This window comes from Nothobranchius furzeri, chromosome 11 (genome assembly GCF_043380555.1).
Source record: "Nothobranchius furzeri strain GRZ-AD chromosome 11, NfurGRZ-RIMD1, whole genome shotgun sequence".
NCBI classification, from domain to species: domain Eukaryota; kingdom Metazoa; phylum Chordata; class Actinopteri; order Cyprinodontiformes; family Nothobranchiidae; genus Nothobranchius; species Nothobranchius furzeri.
In genome coordinates this window covers 54,179,017-54,203,808 of record NC_091751.1, presented here as the reverse complement: position 1 = coordinate 54,203,808, position 24,792 = coordinate 54,179,017, and the positions used below count along the sequence as shown (strand labels likewise).

Here is a 24,792-nt window from a genome sequence, read left to right as displayed (position 1 = left end):
TTACATATCAGCAGGGGTGGTTCTAGACCAAATTTTCCAGGGGGGCCACAGTGGGGCCAGTATTTTTTCATGGGGGCGCAAGAAAAAAAATGGGAAAAATTAGGGCAATATCAAAATTCTTTTTTGTCTCTGCCATATGACTAATTTTGTGCTTGTGCACAATTTTACCAAAGGAAATTCCTAGTACTGTGAAACTACTCACTTTTTTGTTCTCTTCTTTTTCATTTCTATCTTTACTATATTTGGGGGATCAAATTTATCAAAAAATTTCCATTACTTTTTCATCTACGATCTTTTGCAGCTGTATTTTACTAAAAATAAGATTCAAATACATTCATAATAAAAGGCAATGCACAAGTAAACTATTACAGTGAATGCAGTAATGGTTTACTTGTGAAAGTAAAACTGGCATGTTTTTATGGTACTCAGATAACAATTCTGAATGCTTCACCACAACATGAGACTTGAGTAAAAAACATTCTAGTTGATTATTATAGTTTGTGACTTTATTTGAAAATTACTTGTACTGTACATATGAAAAATAAACATTCAAACAAATTAAATATGTGCACGATACAATTTCTTAGTGCAGTGCTTTTTGTAGTCAACACACACACACACACACACACACACACACACACACACACACACACACACACACACACACACACACACACACACACACTCTCACAGAACAGCATTATATAAAGCTGTAACAAAAGTACTTTGCGTGTACTGAAAGCCCCCCTCCTCTCTCAGTTGCTTTTTTCCCATTCCTAAATCCACATGGTGAGTCAAACACACTTCCTGCGCTACTTGGTGGGTTAAAATGTCTGCATGCATGACAATAAGTAGAGTCCATAGTAACAGAATATTCAACCCAAGGATGACTTTCATACCAGCTTGGCTGAAAGCTGCGTCTTCTGTCTCCTATTAATGTCACTGGAAATGTCCTCAAATGAGGCTGAGTAGGTGGGTCATCCTTGCACTTGCTGATATCTGAAAGAAAATAAATGTTAGCATGAGGATAAAGTCATAATTAGTTAATTCAGATTCTTATTTGATCTATTTATTAAATATAAACAACAGAAATTTTGGTCCAGAGTCAGCATGCCTCACATGCATTTTACACACAATATGAGCTGCAATCACAGAGGGTTTGTTAACATCCACAAACCTGACGGTAGTGTACACGGTGCACATGACAGAAGATGTCCCTCTTTTTGCTCCTCACTCTCTCCCTCACAGCCTACATCTTCATCCTCCTCACTCTCAGGGTGGACAGTCTCTGACCTCTCTGGTTCCTCTCCAACCAACTCCTCCTTCTCTCTTTCATCCTGCTTCTCAGCTCCCTCGTGACTTTCATCCTCTCTCTGTCTACGCTGTTCTTTATTAACAGCGGTAAAAAAGGACAAAATGTCCCCTTTTCTTTTCATTGCCGCTGATGCTTCCAGTCAGTGCTGCGAGAAAGTCATAGATAAGTGAATACTGTGATCCAATCTCAACGTGTCTAAAAGGCTTAAAATGCAGCAACTTCATTTTTATTTTACAGTTAATGTTACAAAGGAAAAACAAATCAGTATTAACTGTGGATAGACTCAGTTAGGAACTTGAAAGTAAATGACAGAAACGCGCGACTACAATCAAAACACTGATGTCAAGAAAATAAACTGTATTGCGTACCTTCGTCTCTTAGCGTCTTTTCCGTTAGGCGTCCTCAAGACTTTCTTCGGGTCCCATTTAAACAATTTTTAATCTTTTATTCAAAAATCCACCGGGTAAACAGTTTTGTCCACAGAGTGTGCTGCGCTCTAAAGGCTCCGTGTGAAACGCTGCAGCGCATTAGTTCCCGTCTCCGAGGCAGCGTGGGGAGAAAAACTCCGATCTCTTCAGCACAGGGGCCATAACAGGGGCCAGGGCTGGTTCCATAGGGGTCCAGGCCCCTGTGGGCCCCTGTTTAAAACCGCCAATGCATATCAGAACAGGGTTTCTTCTACTTCTTCAGCCTCCCCTTCTGCACAAACAAAAGTTACGATTGTTTCTTCAAACTGAGGCCGTGCAAAGCACTGTCTACATCAGGTATGATAACATATGCTCATCTTTTTTTTCACCGAAATCCAATTCAAAAGATTCAAGCTATCTCTCTGAGGGCCCCGTCCCACGAGGCCACTGAAATACCCAGTTTGAAACAGGAATCTGCACAAATTTTGTCTGAAGTCTGCCAAGGTTGACACTAGACATGGATGATGAAAATGTCTCATATATTCATTTTAATGTGGAGTAAAGATCCGGATGTGTGGTTTGTGAATTCCAAAGTCCCAAAGCAATGACGGTATTCATCAGGAATACCTAAACATCTTTGTTCTCTGCAGTTATTCTGATTTAAGTTCAAAGAAACAGTTTTTAGCCTGGTTTATGACATTTTCCATCTGTGTCACCTTGTGCATTAGCACTGGAAGAATGCAAAGGTCAAAGGGAAGCCAAATTTCCTCTAGTGCGCTATAGCTGGAAATTCCAACATATGGTTTTTCCTCACAAGAGATACATGAAGAGGGCTGCTGTTTGTCTGGACTGGGAAGGTAAACATCAGAAAGCTGCAGCTGTCATTGATGAGTGAATGGTGTGTAACTTTCTTTATTAACATAAATAAAGAGAAAAAAACGTGCGGATCATATTTATGAGTGAAAAATCATGATGGATGGTGGTTTTCATTTCATTATTTCTGTCAAAGACATAAGCTGAACTTTACTCATAAACCTGAAGAAAAAGCTTAATTTTGCAGATCCTTCACCCACAATGATCAAAAACGTTTAATAAAAACGGATGTAACATAAATAAGTGGATATAGCCTTTTTTTATTCGAAATTTTGAGGAGTTTGTAACAAACTACAGTTAGGTTTCCCAACTTTTAAAGAGGAATCCAAGACAGCAAACTTTATAAAAGGAAAGATGATATATAATAATAATAATAATAATAATAATAATAATGATAATAATAATAATAATAATAATAATAATAATACATTTTATTTCAGGGCCCCTTTCTCAAACCCAGGGTCACCTTACAATTAAACAAAGATAAAAACAATAAAACCAACAGAGGCTGATGGAGCAATAAGAACAAATAACATAAAAATTCGAAACGTTCTAAAGTCTAGGTCTAAAGGGAATAAACTTGTTTGAATAAGTGGGTTCTGAGGTGTGCCTTGAATAATGGAAAAGAGTCCGTGGCAGAGGGAAGTGAGTTCCAGAGCCGCGGAGCAGAGCAACTGAAAGCTCTGCTCCCCATGGTGGTAAGCAGGGGCGGCGTTAGGCCCGGCTACTTGGGCTCAAGCCCCGAATCTTTAATGAAAAGCCCCGGATCTCAAAAGTGGAAGTAACATGCAGTACCAAAGTCCAACAGAGAAGGAGCAGCTAGCAGTAGTTTGTATACAGCCTGCCTGAGCCTCCACCACTGAAGAAGAAGCCCTTCAGCAGCCGGCTTCTTCTGCAGTGCCTGCTTTCTTCTACACTCTGCCTGAAACGCATGAGTGAAAATGGACATAAGGACGTTTTTTAGACCAAAAGTACCGTGACAGAACCCCAGCTTTGATGAGACTGGTGTTGACTCAGGTTTGTGAGTCTTATTTGAAAATATTTGTTGTGCTGCTGGTTTGCCTAAAGTTAGCTTATCAGGTAAAGTTGATGGAGAAAGAAAGGGAATATTTACTGTCATCTCACACTAAACACTAACAGGAACAATACTCTGCCCTGAATATGCTTAATATGTAGCTTCAGATTAAAAATTATGTGGTACAAGACAAATATATATGATGTTGACTAGTGCGTGTCACGTGTGTGTGTGTGTGTGTGTGTGTGTGCGTGCGCGAGCGCACGTGTGTGTGTGTGTGTTAAGCCCCGGATCTTCTTCAGTCCTTCATCCGCCCCTGGTGATAAGGCGAGCTCGAGGTTGAACCCGATGAAGTGCAGATGAGGATCGGGAAGTGGCTGCAATAGTTAGTAAATTGCACAGATAAAGTGGGGCCATGCTATGGATAGATTTAAATGTGAGTAGTAGGATCTTGTATGTGATCCTGGTTTCTATTGGCAACCAGTGTAGTTTTTTTAAGAACAGGAGTGATGTGATTTCTTGAGGGGGAACCAGTAATGATGCGTGCCGCAGAATTCTGATGGTAATAAATATAATGCATTGCTTCTCTGAGCAGAGTAAAACCACGAGATTAGCCAGCAGGTATCCAAAGTTGACCTTCTATGTTCCATAGTTTGTATTTTGATGTTAATGAAAAAAAGAGTAGCTTTAATTCCACAACCTAGCCAGTAAAAAGCAGAGAAAAATAAAGAATGTTTGGTTTTTTTCATCCAGAAAAAAGGAAGGGAAGAAGAAGAAGGCATGCATCGCTTTAAAGAAAACATAATATAAAGTTCTCCCTGCTGTGTTACATCTGTGTGAGGTACGTTTCCCAGCATGGGCGGAAACCAACACGCACAATAGGAAATGCTCACATTTTCTAGAAAATATGGAGCTATGCGTGGTGTAGTTTGTCATTGTCCCATGAAGCACCTTCCACCAGCATGACACTGAAAGTGTGTGAATGGACTCTAATGTGTAATCTGGGCTTTGTTTTATTCTCTTCATGCTAAATGTGACTGAGAAAGTTTAATTTGAAATATTAAAGGGTTTTAAAGAGTTGAAAAACATAAAACAAGCAAATGGGAGTGTGAAATGAGGCCTTTATAACACCACAGCAGGCTGCAATAATAAAGTGTACTTGTACAAAGATGAAAAAAATAAGAAAAGTAATTTAAAAAATTTTATTTATGCGTTTTTTTAAGGAGCATCTCATCACATCATTGGCAAAATCTAATATGCTTCTTGGAGCAAAACAGTTTAGCAATTTAATTAATGTAAAGCTTTGAAATTGAATGTTTTTTCCTGTACAAACAATGGTATTTTTTTAGTTAAATTGCCAATTTAATTCCATTTTCCCTTTTCTGTTCCTGCCAGAAGTTTTAATGTCACTAATAAATTTTGTGACACATCCTCATTGACACAAAAAGAACAACTAGCTTTCATAACTTGTTTTTTTAGCCAAAAAATTTACACAAACCATAATAGTAGAAGAAATTTTGCTCTGCTGGTTGGTCTAGCCACGCTCCAATGAAGCCTCAGCAGGTCTACCATTGGCTCAGCTAAATTTAGGTTGGGCCAATCACAGAGCTCTATGTTTTTAGAGAGACTGGATGAGCTTAGCATCCTTAGGACAGAACTTTTATTTTTTAAATTGCAGCAAAGCTACAATGGGGGAAAACAGCAAAGATGGCAGTGGCTCAGGAACAGCTCTCCATGAAGCAGCCGTGACAACAACTTTGGACTATTTTCACCAGGACTTTCATTTGAGACATGAGCAGATAGAGGTACCTAAGTCCTTTATTCCAAAAATGGACAATGTATAAGGGCGGGGGAGTTAGCAACAGCCGTTCGAATTTAAAAATCTCCTCCTCCTCACCCTGATGGTGTCATCTTACGGACCCTGCAGCAGACTGTCCCGTTGACTGATTCCTGTTTCTATGAAAACATATCATTGTTTCTTATGGCGTTTAAAGCGTGCCACAACCCGTGCACGCGCATTGGGTCCACAGCGCGCGTGTGAACGGGACTCGCGAGCGCAAATATACATGGCAGCGCGCGTGTGAACCATGGTGTGAACGGGACTCGCGAGCGGAAATATACATGGCGAGAGGTCATTTGTGCACTGAGAGGGAGCAAACTGTGTCTGTGAGCGCACAAGGATGTGCACAAGTGACAAACCTGCGTGCGCGCGTTGTCAATGAGCACACGGCAGAGGAAAACGTGCGCGCTCGGCAGCCTCTCTGCGCGCTCGGTTTCTGACTCCTGCTCGCTCGGCTGTAAGGGCTTTTGGCACTCTGGAGGCGTGGCCTGTGGCAGATCTTCTCTGTCCTCTGATTGGTTAGTTTACCCTGCACTTTACCCTCTATTTATATGAAAAAGTCTGATATTCAGTAGTTGCTGGCATAGCTCAGTTGGGAGAGCGGGTGACTCTCGCCCCAGAGGATCCAGGTTCGAGTCCGGGCAAGGAAAATGCAATAGATGTCATGTTAATTTTTCTTAATTTCAGGTATTTTACAGTTGTGACCGTTCAACTGTCATTAAACGTCCGAATGTTTGCTGGGCAGTGTTTTAAAAAGTGCACATAAGCTAGATGGTTTTAACCATATAAAATTACATTTTTTGTGATACTGGAAAAATACATACTGAAATAAAACTACTGATTGAAAACTTTATGACTGTGGTTGTACAATATATGACTCACTAATACACTGCAAACTCCCTTAGAGTGGGGCTTCCAGAGAGAGAGAGAGAGAGAGAGAGATAGAGAGAGAGAGAGAGAGAGAGAGAGAGAGAGAGAGAGAGAGAGAGAGAGAGAGAGAGAGAGAGAGAGAGAAACGTTCTTGCCTCATTAATGAATTGTTTATTTTTTTCAGTATTTAATTGACAAATTATCCTTTCAAATAATAAATGGGACCTTGATGACCATGACCATCTCTAGTTGTAGCATTTTCAACACACCAGATTCCCAGGTTGGTCGCTGATAGTTCCAGCATACAGTGCTGAGACAAAGGTCACTGGCCTATGTGGCACAATCCAAATGAGCCTCTTCAGAGTGCAGTTGAACTTGAGGAAAATATATGACTCTGGAAGAGAGGGGAATATGGCTATTGACACCTCAGATCAGTGCAGTCAAGAATTACTGGTGTTTGGGTAGTCCTGAACGTGTTGTGATGCCCCCACCGTCTCATTGGGTTTTCATTTGTGTTTAATTGTGTTTTTCTTCTGTTGTAGGCAGCTGGTTAAGCAGCCTTGGAGGCACCTGGGCTCAGGGTGTGGTGCTGCCTACAAAGCCTACTGTTTTTCTGCTTTCACTGGGTCTCTCCTGTGTGGTGGAGAGTCCTCACTGGCCATTTTCTGTTCACTAACTTGCTTTAGTAAATCCTTACTTTTGTTAAATAAATCAGTTGTTGAACCCCCACTCCTCTGTTTGGTCTCCTTTCTTATTACAGCCTACCACTTCCAGTCTGGGTTGTAACAATCTGCAGACAGATTTCTGAGTATCTCCTCCTTTGGTACACAGATCCTCACTGAGCCATGTACTGTGAACAAATAGTTTCTCCATGATATTATCCAGCAAGGTCCCGTTTTTGTCAAAACAAGGGTGAGGTAATGGAAAAAATAGAAATATTTCATTAAATTAACATTTAAATTATTTATATGCATCATTAAAGTAAAAAAAAAACATGTTTTGAAATATATAAAGTGCACCAAACTTGACTCAGTCCATTCAACAATTCTAAATGGACAATTATGTAACTCATCAATTAATTATTTGAAAGGATAATTTGTCAATTAAATACTGAAAAAAATAATTCATTAATGAGGCAAGAACTTCTCTCTCTCTCTCTCTCTCTCTCTCTCTCTCTCTCTCTCTCTCTCTCTCTCTCTCTCTCTCTCTCTCTGGAAGCCCCACTCTAAGGGAGTTTGCAGTGTATTAGTGAGTCATATATTGTACAACCACAGTCATAAAGTTTTCAATCAGTAGTTTTATTTCAGTATGTATTTTTCCAGTATCACAAAAAATGTAATTTTATATGGTTAAAACCATCTAGCTTATGTGCACTTTTTAAAACACTGCCCAGCAAACATTCGGACGTTTAATGACAGTTGAACGGTCACAACTGTAAAATACCTGAAATTAAGAAAAATTAACATGACATCTATTGCATTTTCCTTGCCCGGACTCAAACCTGGATCCTCCGGGGCGAGAGTCACCCGCTCTCCCAACTGAGCTATGCCAGCAACTACTGAATATCAGACTTTTTTATATAGATAGAGGGTAAAGTGCGGGGTAAACTAACCAATCAGAGGACAGAGAAGATCTGCCACAGGCCACGCCTCCAGAGTGCCAAAAGCCCTTACAGCCGAGCGAGCAGGAGTCAGAAGCCGAGCGCGCAGAGAGGCTGCCGAGCGCGCACGTTTTCCTCTGCCGTGTGCTCGTTGACAACGCGCGCACGCAGGTTTGTCACTTGTGCACATCCTTGTGCGCTCACAGACACAGTTTGCTCCCTCTCAGTGCACAAATGACCTCTCGCCATGTATATTTCCGCTCGCGAGTCCCGTTCACACGCGCGCTGCCATGTATATTTGCGCTCGCGAGTCCCGTTCACACGCGCGCTGTGGACCCAATGCGCGTGCACGGGTTGTGGCACGCTTTAAACGCCATAGTTTCTTGGCTGTGATTGGTTCTAGCACTGTCCAACTGCATGCTGAGACAGTTTGAAAGACAACCAACTGATGCCTGAGCTCTGTCTATGGTTTCTGGCTAGAGGCCTTTAAAATTGGTCACAATATTGGATCCAAATTTCTCCCATTATTTAAATTCCATTTAATGTTCATTATTCTTTTTGATATTTAACAAAACTCACCATAGGGCATTAAACTGTGGTCCAATTGGACCCACAAAGCAAAGTGTGAAAACTAGCTGTGGTCTCTAAAATTTCATGGTGGTTTGTGCAACTTTTCAAAAGCTTAGAAGCTATTTTTTCACAGACACTATTTTAAGATTTGGGATGTTGGAGCTGTTAAAAAAAATCAGCAATGCATTTTATAGTGTGTGGCAGAACAGGCTCCAGTTAGCTCATCCGTTCATGAAGAAACTCACAATTAGTAAGATATAATTATTTATAATGCTCACACAGAAATGTCCTTCCCATTTTCTAAAATGTCTCTTAAAGCTTGAGTTTTCCCTTCAGTTTGAGCAGATTAGCTAAGTGTTTTCACATAAAATCTCAGAGGCCGGCAGTTTTATTAAAATAACGTGAATAAGTGATTCAAGTTATGATTTGTTTTTTATTCCTGCCAATCACCTTGAGCTAATGGGATTAATCTCAAGATGTCACACATCTAGAAAATCATATTCTTGGAAACACCAGCGGTGCTCTTTATTTATCTCCACTAACACAAGCTGTACTTCTTTAATTTTCACACACTTCTGAACGTGAAATCGTCCTGATCTGCTTTATTGAAACATTTATTTTCTACTTCTCAGTGGTTCATTACTCCCAAACCCAATCTTAGTTTGTTTTGGCTTCAGCCTGAACCACTTTAAACACTCTCTTCATTCAGTCACTGCGGTGAAATCCGTCTGCTAAAGAGATTCATTTGAATCCCTTCTGTTTCACCTTCTGTTGACACAAGTGGGAATAAAAGTGAGAAAAGGGCTTTTCGTAAAGAGAGATGATTCCTAGAAAAACTAAAGTCAATTGGGGAGCCCGGTGGCCTGTAGGCGTCTGAGAACACTAGGGGGAGAGAGAGAGAGAGAGAGAGAGAGAGAGAGAGAGCAAAAGCAAAAGTCATTTCCAGTGTGGTGATCTTTGAATCACTAACTGACCTGTCAACAGGTGGCAGAGGGAGAAGTTTGCCGACTGATGTGAGACAGAAATTAAGATAAAAGAAAAGCTAAAGGATTGAAATCTAAGGTAAGACCATGATATTTAAAGTTTTTATTTATTTTTCCCAATGATTGACCATCTTAGCTTCATCTGTATGAATTATAATTTTTTTTTTTTTATTTCCAACTCTTTTCATGATTAATTCAACGCACCTGAAGTTTATTGAAATCTTTGATTTATTTGTTCAAGTGTCATTTTTCATTAATTATTTCAGAAAAGACAAAGAATCATAAATCAGATTTTGTTTATCTCTCAACCTTTAACCCAACTACATTTCTTACTGATAATCATCTTTTCAGCAAGCTTTGCATCTTGTTTTTAATCATTTTTATATCTATGATCAGATGGTTTTGAAGGTGAGAATGAGACGATGCAAACTCTCATGTGTCATCAGGGTTAAAATGAGACTTTCTCAAGTTTCTGGGTTGGATTCTGCTCTGGTTTTGGTTTGAATTGCAGCTCCTTTTCCTTCAGAAAACTTTGTACTTGTCTTGTTAAATCACAAAAATAAAGCTTCAGTTGCTGTAAAATAAATGTGAATCATAACGTAAAACACGTATTGGTTATATTATAGGTTTTAAATTAAAATAATCCAGTACGAAAGGGAATCAATCATCCAATGAAATTAGATCCAAAATACAAAAAAAGTCCTTTTGATGATTACATAAAAATGTTTTATAACCCTAAACAGAAACACATCAAATTATTATTTCCCCATTGCAGCAGCTTTTGCAGATTGTGAAACCATATGAAAACTATCATTTCTGGCTCTAAAAAAAATCCTATTTCTTTGGTCAACAAAGCTGTCGGCACATTTTTCTTTTGCTTCAGGATGATAGCCTAATTGTTTATAATAACTTGGTGCTGGGGAAAACAGATATTCTCACAGGGCTGTTGATCCAGTAGATTTACTATTAAACGCTACCGTGCTGGCTCAGGGGATACACAGAAGCCCTCCCCAAATCAGCCACAGATGTGAGCCTTCAGCTGCGCAAAATAACAGAGAAGAGGAGGCAAAGAGAGAAGGACATGGAATGAAAGACTCACACCCCTGACTGAATCTGTCAGGTAGTGAAATTTGACTGAAAATAAATGGTAAATGGCCTGTATTTGATATAGCGCCTTCTAGAGTCATGGAACCCCCCAAGGCGCTTTACAACACAATCAGTCATTTACCCATTCACACACACATTCACACACTGGTGGGGATGAGCTACAATGTAGCCACAGCTGCCCTGGGGCGACTGACAGAGGCGAGGCTGCCGAGCACTGGCGCCACCGGTCCCTCCGACCACCACCAGCAGGCAATGTGAGTTAAGTGTCTTGCCCAAGGACACAACGACAGTGACAGACTGAGCGGGGCTCGAACCTGCAACCTTCCAATTACGGGGCGAGCACTTAACTCCTGTGCCACCGTCGCCCCACAAACCTGTCTTCTAATCCATGCTATCAGCATTATTTTAATTGGTGTGTGTGTGTGTGTGTGTGTGTGTGTGTGTGTGTGTGTGTGTGTGTGTGTGTGTGTGTGTGTGCACCGTCAGCTACGTCAGCCCAGACAAGAGCACAAGAAAATGACAAAAATCTGACATTTAAACATGATTTTATTCATTTTTGGTTATTTGATTACAACTTTTTCTTCTGAGTGAAACAGAGCCTCCAAAGCTTTCAAGGATGGTCCTATTTGAGGCTTGGTGGTTTCTGTGGTTGAAGGAAAAAGACACAATCATGAAGATTTAAGCTGCATTCACGGACAATAATTGGTCACAGCTGTGTTTTTCTTAATTTCATTTCCATGTCTTGTCTAAAAGCTGTAGAATGGAGGGAAGGAAGGAAAGAGAAGGAAGGGAAAGAGAAAGGAAAGTGCTCATCAACACACAAACAAGCATTTTTGACCTCTTCTCATTGTGAAACTTCTTGGCTTGTTTATTTCCTAAGAGGTTTTTTCACAAGTTGAAACAAGCTTAGGAGAAAAATAATTTGCCTGAAATCTAATTGCTACCCAGAGAGGACTGGGCACTTGTGTACATCCATCCATCCATCCATCCATCCATTCAAATTCAATTCAAATTCAAAAATACTTTATTAATCCCAGAGGGAAGTTGATTGCTGTAGTAGCTCAGAATAATAATAATAATAATCAAGTCATCAAAGAGTTATTGTATATTACAATGGCTGTTGGCAGGAGGGATCTCCAGTAGCGGTCAGTGTTGCAGCGAAACTGAAGAAGCCTCTGACTGAAGACACTCTTCAGTTGTCGGACAGTCTTGTGAAGAGAATGCTAAGTGTTGTCCATACTTTTCTTCCCATCCATCCATCCATCCATCCATCCATCCATCCATCCATCCATCCATCCATCCATCCATCCATCCATCCATCAATCAATCAATCCATTATCATCCGCTTATCTGGAGTCGGGTTTCGGGTACAGCAGCCTAAGCAGAGAGGCCCAGACTTCCCTCTCCCCAGCCACTTGGGCCAGCTCCTCCAGGGAGCCGAGAGACGTAGTCCTTCCAGCGTGTCCTGGGCATGGGCGTTACACCCGTGGGGGATGTAGGGGATTCAACACCCAAACTTTTCTTATTGAGATCGTTCAACACCCACACTTTTCCAGCCGTTTTGCTCACCTCCACACCTCTCGCACTCACTCTGTTTGCCTCATCTCCTTCTTCCCCTCCCTCTTCTGTTTCTGAAACAGGAGAGGGAGGGGAAGAGCTCGACTGAATTCATAATTTTACATCTTGACATTAGCTGTACAAACTCTCAGTTCGATAAAGTGAAGAACAACAATTTGCAGAGGGTTATAACAGGCGCGGTGCCAGGTTTTCATTTTTGGGTGGGCCATGGTAATTTTGGACGGACAGGCAGGTCGCGCTAGAAAATTTCATTTAAAAGACGTCATAAATTTTTTCCCCCGTCATTTTTATTTCTAAAATATGAAGTAAAAACTCCCAATTACTTTTCATTCATTTTTCATTTGTAGGCACCAGAATGCATTACCTGCACTTCTAATATTTACCTCTCAACAAATAGGACTCTTTCATAAGTGTAGACGCACACCGGTAGTTTTTACAGTTATTCATGGGGCAAAATCTCCGACATTTTTGAAAATATAAATAAAAAAAATCCATCTTCCAGTGAAAGCAAAGCATCCAGCCCACCTCTCCAAATGCGTAAAATGTGCACCACAGCCGCTAGGCGCGCCACGTGCACCGTCAGCTACGTCAGCCCAGACAAGAGCAGAGCAAATAGAGAAAGAATAGAGGATAATTCTGTCTGGATGTGGATGGAGATTACATTTTACAGCAGCCTGATCATCATTTAAATACATCACCTGTCTTCTAGTCCATGCTATCAGCATTATTTTAATTAGTGTGAGTGTGTGTGTGTGTTTTCCACTTCAAACACTGGTCTAACCAACCAGACCAGTGTGTCCAGTAACATATTAATGTTACAATTAAACAGTTTCACTTCATGTAGGCTAGGAACGTTTCACCTGCCGTGGCCCGACCGCTTCTGCTCCACATAAACTTTGTGCGTGATCAAATGTCTCTACGCGTGCTTTCTGAGCTGAAGAGGCTATTCTGCCTCAGACTGGATGCGTCATGTGCCTCCATATTAGAGACAAGCGCTGTTCAGCCAAAGTTTCATAATCAGAGAACATTTTTCCAAGTGACACATCCCTCAGAGAGACCGGCTTTCCAGACCGCTTCAGTGGGAGGAAATCTTACCGCATCGCCGTGGTTCTGCACTGCGCTGCGAACCCCTCTACAGATCTTCAGCTCACTATCCACCGTGTGCGCTCCGAGCTGCGCTGAGCACAGTGTCCAGTATAAAGCTCTGATGTTCTGATGGGAATCATTTCTTGATTGATTTAATTACCTGTGTGTGTATCAGTGTGCGTTGGGGTAATTATTTCAAAACAACCAAAATCCTTGAGTTTATCAGTCAAAATAAACAGTCAAATGGAAATATCTGTAACCTGCCATTTAAGTGTTTTGCCTTCCTGTGAAGATTGTTGCAAAGAGAAACAATTAAACTTCATTAACCCCAGAGCCATGCGCACTGCGCTGTACTCCGTGGCTGTAAATGAGGGGGAAACAATTTAATCGCATCCTTTTCTTTTCAACATGGTTTAATGTAAAGTTTCATTCAGTACAAACTTTAGTTACACCGATCTAACGAGACAGAGCCTGGATTTGTATTCTGAACAGTTTAAACATGTTTAAAACGGAGACATGCGTGACGCGTCAAAAATTCGCACCTGCTCCGCTATTATGGAAATTAAACTAACAAGATGAATAACATGAAATTATTTTAGGCACAGACAAAATCCCCCACACTTTTGAAAATCTTGCAACGTGCCTGGTTCTGGGTCTTCCTTTAGGTCTCTTCACGGTTGGACTGCCCAGAAAACCTCACCAGGGAGGCACGCAGGAGGCATCCTACCTCAAATAGCTCCTCTCGATGTGGAGGATAAGGAGATCTACTCTGAGCCTCCCCAGAAGACCGAACTTCTCACCATATCTCTGAGGGAGCCCAGACACCCTGTGGAGAAAACTCATTTTGACCACTTCTATCCATCATCTCATTCTTTCTGTCACTACCCAAAGCTCGTGACCATAGGTGAGGGTAGAAACATAGATCAACCGGTAAATCGAGAGTTTCACCTTGTGGCTCAGCTCTCTCTTCACCAAGACAGGCCGGTACAAGGCCTGCATCACTGCAGATGCAGCACCAATCTGCCTATCGATCTCTCGCTCCATCTTTCTCTCACTAGTGAACAAGATTCTCTTTTGTGCACAAACCAAACTAATCCTTTTCCTTTGCATTTGACTGTTTGGTGCTTTACTCCTGGATTAATAAAAAACAAACAAACAAACAAACAACAAAAAAAATAAAAACATTACACATCTCTTTATCAGACAAAGTCTCTTTCTGATATTTTTCTGATTCCCCTCATGGTGTGCAATCCATAAAGTTTATAGGTTGGTGTTCACCATCAGAGGTCTTCCTTATCCTTCTTCTGAGAGCTTTAAATGCCAAAGTTTACATATACTGTACACTCACAGACTGAGCATCTCTGCCCATATAAAAACTGAGCATATGTCATCAAATGTTTTTTATGGGTCCACTGACACCACACTGCTTTGAAATCCAGACATCATAGTCAGGAAGGACTTTTGAACTGCATTTATGGACAGATTTGTTTTTTGAATCATTCTTTTCACTCGCTTTTTTTCCACTCTTAAAATGAAGGGTTTTAGTCATGAACCTCATGGTTATGATTAGTTTAGAGCCTGAAACTGAACATGTTACTGGTTTACTGGATCCAAGGAAGAAAACCGATATTCATATCAACAAATAATTTATTCATAACAGCCTAAATGTGATGGTGTGAATTTTTCTATCAACAAAATCTGCAAATCTAGACCCAGATTTAGCAAAATACAAAAAACGGAAAAAAGAGACAAATTATACTACCACTACTGTGTTTTACATAAAGAAAACAATTTCTTTGCTTTTTTCTAATTGTAACCAAATGATTTTAATAACATTTTTACCCTAAAAGATATAGTAGTTTTGCAACAATTTATACTTTCAAAAGTATTTTTAAATCCCATTGACAATCTATACAACCCATTCTGAGATGGTCAAGGTTTTTAAAAACTCAACAATTTCAAACAAATTCAGTTTCTTTTAGTGTTTGAAATACAAGAACATTTAATTATTGTGTACGTTTTAACCATCATCCTGTTTTCCAAATTCCTTTCTGTCATCATACTATGTGACTTTATTTCTCTGGGCATTTATCCTGCCAGCCCTTAAGTTCAATCCTCCATCCATCTCCTCAGCTGCAAGGGCCCCACATCTCTCAGTACCTTCCTCCACATGTGTCTTTTTCCCACTCCAGGACATTCTCAGTCAGTAGCAGCTCTTCACTCTTTGTGAAACATCAAACTGCTACATCTTCCAGTAGAAAACGTCTGTAAACAAATAAAACCTTGACAGGGAGTAAAATAAATGCCCAAATTAACCTTTCTGCTCCAGAGCGCAGTACTATAACATCACGTCTATAATGTGGCTAACTAGCAGACAGATGGTGATTTATTTTGAGTTTTCCAGCATTCGTCTATCACAGATTCACTAAATGTCACTCATGTAATTCCTCTTACTTCCTTGTTTTCTCATTACTTCATCTCTTAATGCATTTTAAGTTAATCCCTGAGGTATTCTCTAAAGATTAGCCCAATGTTGAAAAACACTTTAGTTCCGACCACCCTCTAAGTTAAAATAAACTGTTTGCCATATGTTATTGCTTCAGTTGTGTGTGTATAGTTACCAGCCTCCAACCTGCAGCTGCAGTGAAATACACAAACAGAAGTAACGAAAAAGTTCAAGCCTTGAGTTGGAGACATGTCTAAATGTCCATTAGCCTCTTCCAAATGAATCTGAGTGGATAAAATGACTGAGCTACTCGAGATAAATGAACATATTTGGTTCTTAAGTCTGAATTTACTTTATTGCAAATAACATGGTCCCAGTTTTAAATAACCGAGTTTATGTAGCCTGGTAAACCAGACTAAATAACTCTATTATTTTGTCTGGCAACGCTCCATTGACGGTTCTCAGTCGTGGGGCAGGCTCTACCGTTGTCCTTCAAATGATCTCAGCATGCTACTGGAAAATAAACAACTTGACGCACCGCAATGTATTTTGGTAAACGAGGTGGTCCGCTGTTGAAGAAGGTGAAAATACGTCCGTTTTTTCTAAATAAAGCACTTAAATACATCTTTCTGCCCCTGATTCTAATAAAGCCCAAGTCCAAATAGTCCAAAACTGATGTAAAAGCCGTTTCAAACAAGCTGTTGCCATCTTGTTTATGTTTATGTATTCAACAGACACTTTTGTCCAAAGGACTTACAAGTGATAATGAAGCCTGCAGGTTGCCCTTTAGGCTAACAACAAACACTAATCAGTTTCACTGCGTTGCATCATTCCACCCACCAGACAAATAGAGGGCCCTGATTTGCCCAAAAAGTGGATAAAACACAGTGATTGGCCCACCACTGTAGACCAATCACAGCACAGGTTTTAGATCTTTATGGTCACTCTTATTCTCATAAAAATAATGACATCTTCTGGGATCAGAAACAGCTGCTTGATTTGCAGAGTCCTTCATTTGTCACAGTGTCAGCCTCGCTGTGCCACAATTGGTGCCCTCTATTGGCTGGTAGATGTAAACATAAACCCAGTGTCATGCCCGTGGAAATAAATATTAGATTTTTTTAAAGTGAAATAAGTGGCTTTTAAAGAAGATAGTGTACTTTCATTCTGCACACCTCTAAACTTAAAAAACCAAATTAATATACCGTAAATCCTCTAATACAGGCCCGGGCCTGTATTTGACTCAAGCTCATCAAGCTCCAGGCCTTTATTGGAAGGAGGGCCAGTATTAGAGGCAGGTCTCTATTTCTATTTGAGCAAAATGAACTAATGGTTCGCTGGAGTTTTTGACAATTAAAATTGCGCCCACATTTTCAAAGTTAAACACATTTCTTTTAACAACGGTAGTTTCTGCTTCAGCCATCTCCAACCTCCCCCTGCTTCAGCCCTCTCCCCCCTCCCCCTGCGCAGCAGCCGCAAACTCACTGATGCGCCTGCAGCCTCTCGGAGTTCCTGCTGCTCTAAACATTAAAATAATTATTTCATTTTCTGTTCCTCACTTCTGATGACCTTCAATGGTGTCTGTTTGTTGCAACAGCAGGTACAAAAACTAACTTGTTTTTATTTGACTATTTTTCTGTCCTGTCTGTTTATTATCTTCCTGCATCTCCTCTCAATCCTAAAGAAAAACTGCTACCTGGGTTCATATATATTCACCTCATGAGTTACCTTTGAACTGCAGTTCTAAAAGATCTACCGACCGCAAAAACAGCGGAGCGCTCGCTGTTTGGCGGCCGTATCAGTGATCAGTGCGTCGGAGGACAAGGTGATGCGCCCCGCTCCACAGCATGCAGCGAAACGCATCAGGCGCAAATAAAAGACAGAAAACATTAAAGGAAATGAACTGACATGAACAATCGCGTGTTGAATTAGTTTTTGAGGTGGTGACACCTGATTGTTACTGTGGCCGTGCTCAGGGGGCAGATCTACCGACCGCGAAAACAGCGGAGCGCTCCCTGCTTGCCGGCCGCATTAGTGATCTGTGCGTCGGAGGACAAGTTGATGCGCCCCGCTCCACAGCAGCGATACACATCAGGCGCAAATAAAAGACAGAAAACATTAAAGGAAATGAACCGACATGAACGATCGCGTGTCACTACGGTCCGGCGCAGCGCGTTGCCCCCCCCCCCCCCCCCCCCCCCGAGCGCAGGAGCTTGTCACCTGGTGACAGCAGGCTGCTGTCTTTTCCGAGGGCTGCATCTTGCCGGTCATTATCACGTGACAGCGACTAGTCGACGACAGGCATAAAAAGTCACTATAGTGAAGTTGACTAGTTCATACACCCCCTACTGCTGCTCTCCAGAGTGTTCTGCAGCATAATCAGCACGTTCTCTTTGAACTTGATAGTGTAATGACCTGGCTGGGGTTGTAAGCCAGGTGCATTCTGGGTATTGTGTTATATGTGTTTCCTATCGTTCTGCTAGTTCCTATGTGTTGATTTGCGTGTTGTGTGAGTGTTATGTAAGCCACAGGGAAGGTGATGTGTGTTCTGTGGAGCGGGTTGAATTAGCATGGTTAACTGACACCATGACTCTGTGTGGTAGGAGCGTGATAGAGGATCATGTCTGTAGCTACAAAACGTTGAAGAAAAAGCCTAATAAAGGGTCTGTGTGAACCTCTGCTGCCTCCTGCTGGCTGATTTGGGGACTATAACCCTGCCGCTGGGACGCTCATACTTGCTTGTTACCACATTCCACCTGGCCACAATAAGAGACCACAATAAGAGACCGGCCATTATTTACCTCCCCTCCCGGCCTTTAATTGAATACCGGCCTTTATTAGAGGATTTACGGTAGCTTTTTATTACATTGTTTCATATTCAGCCGTTAACGTATTTACACTTATCAATTATCTAGATTTGGTTTTATATCTCTAACTTGTTACACAGCAATATATTTAATGAATATTTTATTTCTAGTGCAATGTCCAGAAAGGGTCATTTTTTTCACCTACATATTGACCTACATGCCACTGGTCTTCTGCATTCTCTAAGTGGATTTTAAAGTCTATCTTTCAACAAGCCAGAAGGATACTGCAGTGTTTTTTGACATTTCAGGGGGGACAAGATGTCACCCTACATTCCCAAACAAAGCCCTCTTTTGATAAGACTGCAGGATTACACACTCTCATGAAAGATGAACTTTTACAATTCTTAAGTTAAATAATCATTAAATAAACATATGGTTGAATGAACAAATGTTATATCGTCGTAGTCTTCCTCCGCTTATCCGGGTCCGGGTCGCGTGGACAGCATCCCAACTAGGGAGCTCCAGACCGTCCTCTCCCCAGCCACCTCCACCAGTTTCTCCGGCAGGCCCCCAAGGTGTTCCCCGACCAGATTGGAGATGTAACTGCTCCAAAGTGTCCTGGGTCGACCCGGGGGCCTCCTGCAGGCAGGACATGCCCGAAACAGCTCCCCAGGGAGGTGTCCAGAAGGCATCCTGACCAGATGCCCAAACCACCTCAACTGACTCCTTTCGATCCAGAGGAGCAGCGGTTCTACTCCAAGTCCCTCCCGAATGTCCAAGCTCCTCACCCTATCTCTAAGGCTGAGCCCGGCCACCCTACGGAGGAAACTTATTTCAGCCGCTTGTATTCGCAATCTCGTTCTTTCGGTCATTACCCAAAGCTCATGACTATAGGTGAGGATTGGGATGTAGATCGACCGGTAAATCGAGAGCCTGGCTTTCTGGCTCAGCTCCCTCTTCACCACGACAGATCGGCTCAGCGTCCGCATCACTGCAGACGCTGAACCAATCCGCCTGTCGATCTCCCAATCCCTCCTACCCTCACTCGTGAAAAAAACCCCGAGATACTTAAACTCCTCCACTTGAGGTAGGACCTCAACCACATTGGACGAAAACCACATTGCTCCTCCTCAATCTGAGATTCAACTATTGATCGGACCCTCCTCTCCAGTACCTTGGAGTAGACCTTTCCAGGGAGGTTGAGGAGTGTGATCCCCCAACACATTCTCACACCCTAAGCATCGGAAACAAACGCTTGGTCAGCCACCCTCCACGTCAGACCCCAGGCGCCAAAAGTGCCCTTTTTCGTTACTTATATGCGAAAAGGGGTTTTTCCCTTTTGTAACTGAAGATCCCAATGCAGCGTAAAACTGACGTGATGAGATATCCGCTGATGCGGCACCGAACCAGCTCTTTTAACCGCACCTAAACCTTAAATGCGGCACAGAACCAACTCATTTAACTGCACCTAAACCTTAACGTTTCACTATTTGTAACCTTCCCCTCACCCTCATCCTAACCTTAACCCTTATTTAACCGATGCGGCACTGAACCAGCTCATTTAACCACACCTAAACCTTAACGTTTCACTATTTGTAACCTTCCCCTCACCCTCATCCTAACCTTAACCCTCATTTAACCGATGCGGCACAGAACCAGCTTATTTAACCGCACCTAAACCTTAACGTTTCACTATTTATAACCTTCCCCTCTCCCTCATCCTAACCTTAACCATCTTGCTACCTAAAACGTTACTCTCACTCTGATCAAGTGTTTGTTTCCCATGCATTCTGACTCTGACAGTCAGAGTCTGTCAATTTTCGTATTTGCTGCCCAAGGGGAACATTAGAACATACCATCTGGCGAGGGGGAGGTTACAAATATCCTCTACTTTTAACCTCCACCGTCGTAGCTGAAACCTCCCCCTCTCGTTGGCTCGATCCAAACTCGACCAATGACGAGGTGGCTCCCGCCGTTCACTTCATAGAGCCGGCTTTTAGAGCGATCAACACATCACTAACGTGTTCGCTAGCAAGATGGTTAAGGTTAGGATAGGGGTGAGCGGGAGGTTAAATAAGAGGATAAAGTTACATAATAGGATAAGGTTAAGGTGAGGTTCAATGAGCTTGTTTGGTGCCATGGCTGCGGACATCCCATCGCATCAGTTTTATGCTGCATTGGGATCTGCAGTCAAATAAGGGAAAAAACCCTTTTCGCACATAAGTAACGAAAAAGGGCACTTATGGCGTCTGGGGTTTGACGTGGAGGGTGGTTGACCAAGAGTTTGTTTTTGACGCACTGGGAGTGAGAATGTGTTGGATCCCCTATAGTTGGAACACACCCTCCAGTCACCCTTCTTAAAGATGGGGACCACCACCCCGGTCTGCCACTCCACAGGCACTGCCCCCGATGCCCTACCACGTCCATAGCCTTGAGATACCCAGGATGAATCTCATCCACCCCCGGGGCTTCGCCGCTGTGTAGTTGTTTGACTACCTCAGCAACTTCTGCCCCAGAGATTGGACAGTCCATCCCCAGGTCTCCCGGCTTTGGCTCCTCCAGGGAATGCGGAGGAGTGGGGTTGAGGAGCTCCTCAAAGTATTCCTTCCACTGCCCGACTATAGCCCCAGTTGACGTCAGCGGCTCCCCATTCCCACTGTAAACAGTGTGAGCGAGTTGCTGCCTCCCTCTCCTGAGGCACCGGACAGTTTGCCAGAACCTCTTTGGCGCCTATCGATAGTCTTTCTCCATGGCCTCACCAAACTCCTCCCATGCCCGAGATTTTTGCCTCGGCAACTGCCACTGCTGCACCCTGCTTGGCTATCCAGTACCCACCTGCAGCCTCCAGAGACCCACAGACCAGCCACGCCCTGTAGGCCTCCTTCTTCAGCCTGACGGCTCCCCGAACCTCTGGTGTCCACCAGCGGGTACGGGGTTGCCACCACGACTGACACCGGCCACCTTGCGACCACAGCTAGCAACAGCCGCCTCAACAATCGCAGAGTGGAACAAGGCTCACTCGGAGTTGATTTCCCCCACTGCTCTCGGGACGCGGTCAAAGCTCTGCGGGAGGTGGGAGTTGAAGACCGTCTTGACAGGTTCTTCTGCCAAGCGTTCCCAGCAGACCCTCACTATGCGTTTTGGTCTGCTAGGTCTACGCGGCATCTTCCCCTGGCATCTGATCCAACTCAGTTGACAGCTCCGCTCATCTCTTCACTCGGGTGCCCAAAACATACGGCCGCAGGTCAGATGATACAACTACAGTCTATCATCGACTTGCGACCTAGACTGCCCTGGTACCAAGCATACCTATGGGCATCCTTATGTTCAAACATGGTGTTCGTTATGGCCAAACTGCGGCTTGCACAGAAGTCCAATAACGAAACACCACTCAAGTTCAGATCAGGCGGGCCTTTCCTCCCAATCACACCCCTCCAGGTAATGTTATCATTGCCCAAGTAAACATTGAAGTCCCCCAGCAGGACAATGGAGTCCCCTGATGGAGCACTATCTAGCACTTGTCCCAGGGACTCCAAAAAGGGTGGGTAATCTGGACTGATATTTGGCACATAAGCACAAACTACAGGTAGGACCCATTCCCCGACCCGAAAGCACAGGGAAGCTACCCTCTCATCCCCTGGGGTAAACCCCAACACACAGGCAGAGAGTTTTGGGGCTAACAAAAAGCCAACCCCAGCCCTCCGCCTCTCACCCAGAGCAACTCCAGCAAAGGAGAGTGTCCAACCCCTCTCAAGGACTTGGGTTCCAGAGCCAATGCTATGTGTCGAGGGGAGTCCGACTATATCTGGCCGGTACTGCTCAACCTCTGCCACATGCTCCTGCTCCTTCCCCGCCAGTGAGGTGACGTTCCATGTCCCAATAACCAGTTTCCTTGTCCGGGGATCGGACCGCCAAGGCGCCCGCCTCGGTCTGCCACCCGATCCACACTGCACCGGACTCTTCATGTTCCTCCTGCGGGTGGTGGGTCCACAGTTGGATGAGCCCATGTATCCGGTTCGGGCTGGGCCCGGCTGGGCCCCATGGGCGAAAGCTCGGCCACCAGGTGCTTGCTCATCGGCCCCAACCCCAGGCCTGGCTCCAGGGTGGGACCCCGGTAACCCTCCAGGCCGGGTACTCCGACTCTTTGTTCTTATGTCCATGAAAGATCTTCTGAAACCGCTCTTTGTCTCACCCTTCACCTAAGATCCATTTGCCACGGGAGACCCTACCAGGGGCACAAAGTGCCCCAGACAACATAGCTCCTAGGATCATTAGGGCACTCAAACTCCTCCACCACGATAAGGTGACAGTTCAAGGAGGAGAACAACAAATGTTATATGAATAATAATATTAATGCTTGATTAGTCTGTGCCTAATTCAATGAAGTTGAAATGAATTTTAATATTACAATGAAACATTTTGATGTTATGATCAGTAATGTTTGGTTTAACAAGTGAATCATTATCTACACTCATACACAGTGTTCATAAGATATAAATGACAGTTAATGTCACTGCACACAATTATTCTTTATCCACAGAACTAGAACATCTTGTATCTGGAAGATGTGGTTTCTGAGGGATGTTTGGTAAACGTCAACAAACATGTCAGATTCTGATTTGCCAGAATCATAACATGGTGTTAAAAAAACATAATTTACTTCCCGATTAACTCAGTTTCCAGCTGACACCTCGATTCGGCCACATCGGGAAGAAGCCATGTTGAAACAACCTCCTTTGACCTTGAGTCAAAACCTTGCCACGACACTTCAAGTTATTACATGCAACAGCTCTTTTCAGAGCTGCAGCAGCTCTCAGACATCCATCTTGGATGTCTAATCTGTAGACCTGTGTTGTATCTCATGACCGGGGAAGCTTGAACTCAGAGGAAGCTACTTATCTCTGAGGATCGTGGTCTCGACGTCTGGTTGTAACGTTTTATTTTTTTATTTATTTTTAGGGGTGCCAGTCAGGTCTCCCTCCTGACTTATAGGATGTTTAATAATTAAAGGAAAACCTGCTACACAAGGACATATATTACTAGATATATACCCTTATACCAACTTTAAGAAAAACAAAGAAAACACCAACAAATCAAAAGGTCAGCAAGTCAATTCTGGAATTGAAGTTAATTTATTCTTCCTCCTGAGGTCAGGCGTGGTATACAAGGGTATAACAAAAAGAAGCTATAACACAGAACAAGAATTTACAATATGTACATTTTTCTATATTAAGGGTAAAGAAATAAAAAGTAAATCAACTTACTCAACAGGGTGACTAAGGAACCCATTGAGGAGTCTATGTTTTTACTAAAGAGAACAAAGTGTCCCCCTTTTATTATTTGATTTTCTCTTATATTTGCTATACTAATATTTGTGGGTTAAGACTCACGTTTTGATGTGAGATGAGGATTTCTTCAGCTGGAGGTCCAGAGAAGGTAGGTTCTTCCTTTGAAAGAAATTCAGATAAGGGAAGGTTTGTTTTGTTTTCTTTTCCAATAGAGATCGCTGTGCACTTACATATGTTGTTGGATTGATCAGATAAAGTGGCGTCTTGGCGATGACGTCGGCGAAAGTTAACTCGTTTCCTTCCTTTATCACCAGCGTAGAGGGATTAACAACCTCGGTGCTTGGAGAGAAAATTTAAACAATCGCTTCTTTGCTTTCCAGCTCCTTCACAACACGCTGCTGCTCGCAGGAGACTGAGAGAGATGAGCGAGACAGGTAAGCAGTTAAAGGGTGGAGTGGAGTAACTCAGGTGCGCAGGGAATTGCAATCAGGACGGTGGCTGGGTGTAAATGGTGGGAGGAACCGTGTGGTGAGGTGACAATCGAAGGTTGTTACACGGTGACCTTACCACTCTGACCCCAAACCCGGACCGCCGGGAGCAACTCATACAAGGGTATCATAGACCTCCATACTGGTGTCTGATGCCGTTTTATAAATAATCAACTCTCTAGCTTATAACAAACCACAAAATTCTCTACACCCAGAATTCACAATCTCTTTCAGATACAAAGGTTCTGATCAGACATCACCATACATCCATTCACACATATTCATCCATCATATTATTCACAGCTGTCATATGACTCATATATATATAATTAGTCTAGAAAATAAAGTGTATTTTTAATTATATCCTTGACTCTGTCTAAATTAATACGAAGTGTGTTATGGTCCCTGATTAAGCAAAGAATCCTAAATTCTTCTGGTTAAACATTCGCAGATCAATCAGGGTGATATCCTATATTTGTATTGAATAATCACAGCTTATTGATCATAATTTAACCCCAA

At 42.6% G+C, this 24,792-nt stretch overlaps 1 protein-coding gene across 1 annotated transcript in view; it reads left to right on the top strand.

The window, feature by feature from the left end:
- Nucleotides 1-9,412: 9,412 nt before the first annotated feature.
- LOC107383986 (tenascin) overlaps nucleotides 9,413-24,792 on the top strand; it is a 60,729-nt gene continuing 45,349 nt past the window's right edge. Inside the window, exons 1-2 of the mRNA XM_015956962.3 lie at nucleotides 9,413-9,552; nucleotides 24,166-24,219. Of these exons, the coding sequence (XP_015812448.3) occupies nucleotides 24,207-24,219 (13 nt within the window). The 5' untranslated portion in view covers nucleotides 9,413-9,552; nucleotides 24,166-24,206. The remainder of the gene's footprint in view (nucleotides 9,553-24,165; nucleotides 24,220-24,792) is intronic.